The 9,705-nt window shown below is 43.9% G+C and overlaps 1 protein-coding gene and 1 non-coding gene across 2 annotated transcripts; both read right to left on the bottom strand.

Moving 5' to 3' along the window:
* Window positions 1-961: 961 nt before the first annotated feature.
* On the bottom strand, window positions 962-9,552 carry NPC2 (NPC intracellular cholesterol transporter 2). The gene is made up of 4 exons (XM_086319681.1): window positions 9,441-9,552; window positions 5,772-5,879; window positions 4,058-4,230; window positions 962-1,818 (listed from the first exon to the last, which is right to left on the bottom strand). The coding sequence occupies exons 1-4, from the start codon at window positions 9,520-9,522 to the stop codon at window positions 1,732-1,734; spliced, it is 450 nt and encodes a 149-aa protein (XP_086175807.1). The 5' UTR covers window positions 9,523-9,552; the 3' UTR covers window positions 962-1,731.
* LOC147364013 (U2 spliceosomal RNA) lies at window positions 2,496-2,681 on the bottom strand. Its single transcript, XR_015135611.1, has one exon. It is a non-coding gene; the product is annotated as a U2 spliceosomal RNA (small nuclear RNA).
* Window positions 9,553-9,705: the final 153 nt, after the last annotated feature.

Genomic DNA, 9,705 nt, shown 5'->3' with positions numbered 1-9,705 from the left:
ATAGGGTCAGAGTTGGATACAACTGAGTGACTAAGCACACACTGGTAATCCTACTGATTGATGAAGCCAGGATCCAACTACCAGCAGTCTGAAGGCACAGCACCTTCGGAATCCATTTAAGTCTGATACACCCAGGGTCCAGCACAGGAAGACAGAGTGGGCTGTCCCTTTAGGCACAATGTGACAGAATACACAAAACATCCTAGCTAGAGTATAATGATTGAATGGCTCTGGGAATTAACTGGGAAATCTTGGCTGCTGATAACTTTATTCCCAATGTATGGCTGTCCCCTGGTGGTTTTCCTGGGAAACTCACAAGCTGAAGAAATCTAGTGAAAATAGGATGAAAAGAACCAGACTAAATGATTTATTTGCTGCCTAAGCACTCCAGCCTAAAAGAGATGACCTTCCAAGGGCCACATTACCGACTCCTTTGTGAATGGGGTTGTAGTCCCTGTGACAGCTAAAAGCTGATAGATAGTGCATTGACTCAAAACAGCAAAATATGCCCATGATTGTACTTGTACTTCAAGAGCAGGACACTCCAAGATGTAAATAATTAAGCCAGTACTTGCTACAACTTCTCATTTCATCTTTAAGCTTCTGGACTTTCTCCAGGGCAGAAGGTTCCTGAAGATTACTATGCTTATGCCAACTTACAACTTCTTACTTCCCGCTCCCACCCCAAATTCAGTTCCCTTGACCTTGCGATGCTGCTATTCCACTAGGGGATGCTTGCCTTCACTGTTTCTTTCCAGCACCCTTGGTGGTATAAGACTGTGCAAAATGAAGCAAACAAGGTCATTTTATGTCAGACAGAGAGATGAGTCCTGTGGAAAGGGAGAAACAGCAGTTTCTGAAAGTCATGTCTTTACTGTACTTGGGGATCATGGGACTGGATGTTCACCTCCCATGGATCTGGGGTAACACACTGGGTAAAAGAAGTTGTCCACAACCCAAATGCAGAAGAAGATTGCCAAGTGTTTGTTTATTCAAAGAGACATGCATAAAGAGGTCCCAAGTTAGTATTGTTAAAAAAAAAAAAATCAAAACACCTGCTAATCAAATGCTGCAATTAATGAAAACGACCTAAGATAGAAAAGGAGATATGAGCTAATCGCAGAGAAATTTCGGTGACACCGCTGCAGAGCAAGTCACGGCCAGAGAAACAGTTGGAGCTAGTGGTAAGGAAGCTCACTGGCCAGATGCACTGAGCTCAGCGAGGCACATGGAGACGAGGGACTTGCAGGTGTGATCCCAGGTAGACGGATGTGGTTTGGAACCCATCCTCTGCTGCAAGGGCTGGCAGCCCTAGGGCAAGTTATCCAGTATCCCCCAAGCAGCTTCATTCAGGTTCTGTCCGGTGACACCCTCCTTATTCCAAAAGCAAAACAACAAGACAAAAAAAGTCCAAACCAAAAACAAAACCTGCCAAAACCAACAAAAAACCTCCGAAATCTGAAGACAACTGAATCAATCCCTGCAGTCTCACTTTCTCTTGGAAAGAAAAGTTGGATAATCCAACCCTTTTACAAAGGATAATACAAGGGTTACAGTTCCAAGCTCTCAGGAACAGGGTCTTAGACGCTTTTGGAGGTTGAGAGGCACAAAACGGCAGTCTGAAAATTCCTTTCATCTCATGGCACTGATTGAGTTTAGACTTGATTTCTCCTCCCCTCCCTCCGCCCATGCTCTCTCACCCCCAGATGGACACATTGGCACTGAACAGCTCTAGGCTTCAACCTCTATTGGGATCTGCCAGCAGAAGAAACGTTGGTTTTTGTCATCCGTGAGTTCCCACTCCACCACCACTTTTATCTGGAGAAAGAAAAAGAATCAAGAAAAATGAAGCTAGGACCTCGCCTCAATCCAGAATGGGTTTACCTATGAATTTTAACTATGAATCCTAGACGGAAATTGTAACAAACTGTCTATTCCTCACACTTTTCTTCTTAAATCATGCTATCATGAAGGCTGTTTGGGTGGGATGCAGGCACAGCCTGTGTCCTTAAGCTTAGAAGGGTAAACCAAGTTCCACGTAGGATTTAGTGTTAGTAGTACCGCATCCTAGTCTAGTTAGCTTCTTAAGTAAAATTTCTAAAGCATTCTTTTTCCTCTTAGATCAATGATACATAAATGAAGGCACCCATGACAAAGAATTTTAAAGTTAAACAATTTCACATGCATTTTGACAACATGATCCAGCTTCTCCCAACTTTAACTATGAAGAGCAGAGAGTAAATAGTTTGATTTCTAGGTCTCAGGAAACTTACTTATTAGCTGAAAAAAGAAATGTCAAAGCACAAAGGATGTCCAAAGAAGTTTAGGGTTGTATGAACACTTTCAGGGACAATGACCTTTGTGGCAATATAGCTTTGATTAATGTCCTTAAGCCATTTTTTGACATTATACCCCTATAGAGATCTCTGCCTTGACTGGTTACACTAGGAGCTGTCTCCTTTTTTTTTTTTTTAATTTCCCCCAAGGCTGGGGGAGGGGGATGCACTGTTTCTGGAAGTATTGCAATACCAGGTCGATGCGTGGAGTGGACGGAGCAAGCTCCTATTCCAACTTCCTGCTCCAAAAATTCATTTAATATATTGTCCTTGGATAGAGAATGTATCAGATATTAAACTGCTAAGAACAGATACTGTATTTGTGAAACTTGTTTGGTAAGTTTTTCAAGACTAGTACACATTAACTACTGTTTCACTGACTGCACACATTAACATAATTTGAGCTGGTTTTCAAATGAAATGCCACTTAAGCTCTGCAGAGCAACAAAACAAAAACAAACAAAAAACAAATGAAATGTCACTGAACAATAAGTACCATATATTAAGTGCCTACTCTGTATCGGGTCCTAACTAGATTTAAGTTACTGAGGCTCAGATATACCCATGATTACACAGCTGGTCTGCAAATTAATCTGCAAATCTGTCCCTGGCCTTTAGCGCCTCTGATATCTCTCAAACACAGACTCCCTAGGGGCTTCCCTAGTGGCTCAGATGGTAAAGAATCTGCCTGCAGTGCAGGAGACCTATGTTTAATCCCTGGGTTGGGAAGATCCCCTGGAGGAGGGCATGGCAACCTACTCTAGTATCTTGCCTGGAGAATCCAATGGACAAAGGAGCCTGGCGGGCTACAGTCCATGGGGTTGCAAAGAGTTGGACGCAACTTAGTGACTAAGCACACGTGCGTGGTAAGCACAGACTCCCTATGTTTGAGTCTTTTTAGAATGTTCTTTAATTACTGGCTATTTCTATGGAAAAAATGGCCAGACTGCTCCTGGTTGACTCAATCTCCTTTTAAGAAATGCAGCTCTTTTTCTTCATTGAAAAGAGTAGTCCCTTTACTTCCTCCATTCTTACCAAGATTCATAATCGTTAACACAGGCCCATTCTAGCAGGCTCTAGCTCACCTACTCCTCAGATGAAGAGGCAGGTGTAGCAGTCAGAGGTGAGGGTGGGGGTGGGGTGGAGGAGAGAAAGCAGAGAGGAAAAAGCTACCACTCTGCTATGGACCTCACAGATGACTGCTCTCTTGTTAAGAGATTAATGGAGAGACCAGGTTTTTCTGGTGACAATGGGACGACTACTTGAAATCTTGAACTATCTGATACCTAGCTAAAATTTTGTAGGGCTTCCCTGGTTGGCTTAGTGGTAAAGAATCTGCCTGCCTATACAGGACGCATGGGTTCAAGTTCTGGAGAGGGAAGGGTCCCCTGGAGAAGGAACTGGCAACCCGCTCCAGTATTCTTGCCTGGAGAATTCCATGGGTAGAGCTTGGCAGGCTACAGTCCATGGGGTCGGAAAGAGCTGGATATGACTGAGCGACTAACACTCTCACTTTTCAAGCATTAGGCAAGAGACAAAGAACGAAGGGACACAGTGAGAACTCTGCACCTCACGATTCCCATACTCCTTTCCCTTAGGCATTCCCTTCTTCCTCATAGAGATGAAGGATTCCTGTTCTAATCTTTTCTTCCTGCCCCCTCTCCTCCAATTTCCAAACCAGTCACAGGACTTTCAGTGTTCTCAACCACAATTTTACTTACGGAGGGGTATTCATTCTTCACGGGTAGTTTGTTCACGTAGTTATAGGTCTTATCTTTTTCGATGGGGCATCTGATTCCAGACTTACAACCATCAGACTCAGGAATGGGAAAGGGAACTGGGATGCCCATCACAATGCCATGTACCACAGCCTTGCTACTTTGAGACTGAGTATCTAAGAGGGAGAAAAAAAAAAAGAGAGAATCAGATAGCGAAGGAAATAGCCTAGTTCCAAACTCTAAATAAAGAATTCAGGCATAGTCTCAAGCAATGGCATTGCTGTGATGGCAAACCGAAGAATGTACCTCTTAATTCCTAGGGTCTATTTCTCTTTGCAGTTACACTTAGTACTTCCGTGAATGCTATGCAGAGAGTAATCACTCGGAAACTTGAAAAATTACTGAATTATACATAAATAAAAATAATCAGTGGGGGCTGTTTTCTTTGCTCTTAACCCCACCTTGCTCTTCATTGCCTTTCAGTTTCTTAGAAGAATCAGAGCTATCTGGATAAATAACTTTATGGAACAAGCTAACTGATTTTTGGCAGCCAATTTTCTGTTTACTATATGCATCAGATTCTGTCAAAGTGTATTGTGCATCTTAAAGAGTGTGGTCTCTGAATTCTCAAATACTCTGTCCTAAGGATTCCAATAAAAATTAAGAATAAAGTGGAGAGACAATACAGAAAGAGAGACTAGAAGTCTCCACAGAAATGCCATGGCCTGTAACAGAGGCAAAAGCAGTAACTCTTTAGAAACTGCGCAAGAGAAAGGTACATTTCTTGCTCACCTTTACCCTCCAAAACAAAAGGCAGGAGGAATAAACGTAATAAAATTAGGGCAATTGGAGTTATGAGCTATTAGATTCTTCTGGAGATCCAGAGTATTGGCTCTGTTTCTTTCTGTCTCCCAGCTGGGAATTGCTTTTATTGAGAAGATACATTTTTTGATTTGGAACAATAGAGGGGATGGGGTATTTCTCCAGGAGAGATAATAACTCTAGGATTTAGAGCTGTCTTTAGGCTTATGAACAAGAGATGATAGGAACTCTGAGATTTTTTTATTTGTCTAGTTCCAAAGGATAGAAAATGAGGGGAAGATTCAGAGCAGCTGCCCTTTTTAGAAACAGAGATTTTACATTCGTCTAGATTCCTGGGAATCTGAAGAAGATAAATAAAGAAGAAATAAACAAGTTCCAATAACATTTCTTCAAGTTGAAGAAGAAACCTTGAATTTCTTGGGTCAAGAGTAAGTTCCCCAAACCTTACAGAGGCTAAGTATTAATTGCTCCTATATTTTCAGGCAGAATATAGACTTAATAACTGGAAGATATAGTGCTTGAAATAACATTTTGGAAGAGTTCTAAAGTTTACAGAGTTGGGGTTGGTACTAACACTCTGCAGTCTGTAGCTGAAGAGTTGACCTTCCCATGAAATCTGCTGTGTAATATGGAGCTTATTGTGCTGTCTTCTCTGACCTGTGAACACATGGAAATCCCCTTTGCTTAAAGGGAGTCTGGCAACTACGGGCTCCAAGAAACAGGCATGGGGGACCCAGTATGAGAAGGGTGTGTAAAAGCATGGTGTCCACTGAGAGGGAGGTCAAGGAATTCCTGACTGCAATTCCCTCCTCCTCACCTTCCCACGCTCACTCCAATTCCTAGATTGATGTCACGCTTTAAGATGAATTTGAAGGTAAAAACCACTTTTACTTACTACTGGTGAACGTGACATTAACACTGTAAGACTGTCCTCTGTGCAGTTTGCAAGGCTGGGTGGGACATGGGCTCACATTCACTTCCTTTATAACTCCGACCCAAGAACCTGCAAAAGAAGAACAATTTGTTTGGATGGGAGGGAAAACAAATCACCTCGGCTGTCTCCTACCTAATGGGAAGGTGCTCTGCCTTCCCAATGAGACCACTGGGACCAGCAGAAACTGCTCATATTTGACAGGTGGAGGGGAATTAGGAAATGATCGCGTATACACAGCCAGCTCCCTTGCTCTACAAGCTGGGAGGGCTCCACCAGGGAAAACCATCCCCACCCCTCCTTCCTGACACAGGATCTGAGAGTGGCACACAGGGCTTAAGTGATGACTCAAGGCACATAGCTACTGTTTCCACTTGGGATCTAAGGCTACTGTTTCCAGTTGTAATCTTGAGACTGGCTGCTCTCTTAACTGTCCTTCCCACCCCCACCCACCCCTGGTCTTTCAATCCTGCCCTGGTGGCTATCCAACTCATGGTCTCTGAGGTTTGAATACTGCTACCGATGAGAATAGTTTCAAGCACACATTTGAGATACACAGAGCAGAGGTGTACACTCTACTCTGGGACCCATGTTCTTCCAAATAAGTGGTTGGAGGCAGGGAGTGTGACTTTTTTCCCCCGCCAGTCTAAATAAGGATAAAAATACTCTGACCAAGAAAAGTTAAGCACAAATCTTTAAGAATCTTCTTACTCCATCCAGGCCCCTGAAACCAGACAGCTGAATGGGAGAGAACAGAAGTAAACAGCTGGGTGAGTTTAAGCTCCGCCACTCATGCCATTGCTGAGAGCTAGACTCGGATCTGACACCTGGCCATGAGCTCACTGGCTCCATTAAGTACTGTGGAAACTTAAGGCAAGATACTTAGCCTCCCTGGGGCTAATAACAGTACCTACCTCAGAGGGTAGGTGAGCTAATACATTATAACTCTTAATAAGTGCTTAGAACATAGTAAGGCTATACAGGTATTCACCATTACTATCATTATACTGGGGCAATTCCCAGGTGGCTCGAGTTCTAAAGAATCCACCTGCCAAAGCAGGAGACACAAGAGACATGGGTTTCATCCCTGGGTCAGGAAGATCCCCTGAAGGAGGAAATAGCAACCCACTCCAGTCTTCTTGCATGGAAAATTCCATGGACAGAGGAGCCTGGTGGGCTATAGTGTATGGGGTCACAGAGTCAGACACAACTGAGCGTGAACACACACACACATATCATCATCATCATCATACTGGCATTTAGTCCATGAATTCAATCTAGAGCAGCTGCTCCTGGGTGGGTTAGCAAGTTCCCCTTTGACACAAAAGGTGAGCCTCTCACCTCAAATTTACTTTGTGGGTAGAAATTCTGGATCTAGACAATAGAACAGACTGTCTCAAAAGTACAGTGTATGAAAGACAAAGAAAATGGCAGGTTGAGAGCATTATCTTGGGTGGAACAGTTTCCTTGTTTTGACTAACATTGCTCCAGCTAGTTCTGTAAACCATACTTTGCTGTCCCCTATCCCAACTTGCTTCTCCATCATGGCAAAGTCCTCAAAACATAAATACAAGATTCTTTTCTCTAAGCACTCTCTTCCACTCTGTCCTATCTTCTAGGACCAGGAAAAAAAATATCCAGAACCTTAGTCAACAACTTATTAAAAAACCAGTGCTTATGCTGAAGCTTTCAACTTCTAGTTTCTATCAAGGCTGGCTCACATGATCTAGGAGGTACTGAATACTCTCAGTACCCTCTACTGATCTGGAGGGTAGTACTTAGCTACTTCATTCAGTTTGTTTGTTTTTTTTTTTCTTGACAAGAGGTTCTCGGCTTTCCAGTGTCAACAGAGCAAATTTCTCAGTCCTAACTCTCAAAAATTGCAAAACTAGTTTGCTCATTTCTGACTTGAGGAAATACCACTTTAGGATAAAGGAGGCAAAGTGGGACTCAAAAAACCTTTTGATGTGGGCACTGAAGTTTTTCCATTGTATTTCCCAATTCAAAAGTAAATTGAAAGTCTGTCACTGAAACTCTCCTTCCCTTAAGAAGTTCTTGCCATAGGTGTACACCTGGTTTTTTCACATGAGCAGACCAATCTCAGGATTCAGTTTCCTTAGTTTTTTTTTTTTTTTTTAATGTTAATGCTACTGTTGAAATCCAGACTGACTCACAAACACTCACTAGTTTCCTACTGCTTATGAGCTGTAAGAGCTTGGGCAAGTTACTTTATGTGATGGTTTCAGACTGCGAGAGTTGAATGAGTTGATAAAGATAACATAGTGTTTTCATCCAAAGTTGGCCACTAAGTTTAATGGAGGTAAAGGCAGTAATGTGAGGTGATAATACCATCTTTCAAATGCCAGTCTCCTAGTTCAGGGGAGCAGCATTTGTTAAGCATTAATAGGCCCACAATTTTTATTTCTTGATCACTCCTAGCCCTAGCCCCCAATTCTGCTCTTGCCTCAACATGAATTTTGGAAATATAGTGGAAAGAGTATTTATTCCCTCATTTACTTTTCCAACAAATATTTATTGGGCAGTTACTATATTACCTGGGCACTGGGTGTGAAGAAGCACATTTACTCTGGTTGTCATTATGCTGGGTGATTGGGCGAGTTACTTAACATCTCTGAAACTCAATGATTGACTATGTGTGTGCATGTGTGCTCAGTCATGTCTGACTCTTTGCGGCCTCATGGACTGTAGCCCGTGAGGCTCCTCTGTCCATGGGATTTCCCACGCAAGAATATTAGAATGGGTTGCCATTTCCTCCTCCAGGGGATCTTCCCGACTCAGGGATCAAACCTCCTCTCTTGCATCTCCTGCATTGGCAGGCAAGTTCTTTACCACTAGTGCCATCTGGAAAGCCCATGATTGATTACAGGATCTCCAAGTTTCCTTCCAGCTCACAAATTTTATAAAGTCAGTTTCATTTCTCTTTCATTTATCATTACACCTCTCCACTTCAGAAAAGCTCTGCTCAAACATTTAATTTGGATAGATTTGACTGAAGGAACTCACAATTTCTACCCCATTGTATTTCTCACCAAAGATTCCAACCACAGCTGCAAGAGAGGGTTATGCATCACAAGTTGCGACCAGAAACAAGAGTTTTATAAATAGGAGGAGAAAACTGGAAAGAATTAAAAGTGCCATCGCCCAAAAGGAAGCCCTAAAGGAACAGCTCGTGAAAGGAGAATTGACTTTTGATGTGTCATCAGAAGGGAAATGTAAAAGAAAAGCAAAAGGAGTGGGGACTGAGCGGTCACCCAAGACACAAGGCATAAATAAAGAGAAGTTTTGCACGGCACCCCTGACGCCCCAAGCGGCAAGTGAACCTTCGGCTGTTTGCCCCACACACTTTGGGAAACTTCAGCAAAATGCCCACCTCCAGGAATGTGCTGGGACCAAAACATGGGTTGATGAGATAAAGTTGTGAGAGGTCGCGTTTTATCCAGGCCAGCACCTTGTCCCCTACCCCAACCGACTCCAGCCCACTCCACGAAGGGTCCGAGGCTGAGCCTGGCTGCTCGCAGGACCCGCCAAACCCAGCCCAGCAGTCTTAGCATCAGATTCTGTCAGGGGCTCCCGCAGAGTGCGCGGGAACTTCGGACTGGCCCCGGGGCTCACCGCAGTCCTTGAATTTCACCGGCTCGGCCAGGGCGGAGGCACTGAGTGCCAGGAACAGGAACGCGACAGTCAAGAAACGCATCGCTGCTGAGGCTCCAAGCTCAAGGAAGGGAGAGCCAGCAGTCTCGGTCACAAGATAAAGTCTTCAGGGATGGGCCGGGCCGGGGGAGGAGCCCAGTCAGGCGACTGGTCACTGGCCAGCGGGGCCGAGGCCTGTCCCCGCGCCCCCCCCCTCCACCCCGGGTCCACGGAGCCAGACAAGGGG

This window comes from Bos grunniens, chromosome 10 (assembly GCF_055505025.1).
Source record: "Bos grunniens cultivar Pamir isolate PY7600 chromosome 10, Bosgru_T2T1.0, whole genome shotgun sequence".
NCBI classification, from domain to species: Eukaryota; Metazoa; Chordata; class Mammalia; order Artiodactyla; family Bovidae; genus Bos; species Bos grunniens.
The sequence above is the reverse complement of the archived record's forward strand: the minus strand, read 5'-3'. Positions and strand labels throughout refer to the sequence as shown.

Bases quoted from the DNA above. Each gene is read 5' to 3' on its own strand.
- NPC2 (XM_086319681.1), bottom strand. From the start codon at position 9,522: ATGCGTTTCTTGACTGTCGCGTTCCTGTTCCTGGCACTCAGTGCCTCC. The intron at 5,880-9,440 runs GTGAGCCCCGGG...CTTCTTTTGCAG, and splicing joins GGTGAAATTCAAGGACTGCG to GTTCTTGGGTCGGAGTTATA. The intron at 1,819-4,057 runs GTAAGTAAAATT...TTCTTTCTCCAG, and splicing joins TGAAGAATGAATACCCCTCC to ATAAAAGTGGTGGTGGAGTG.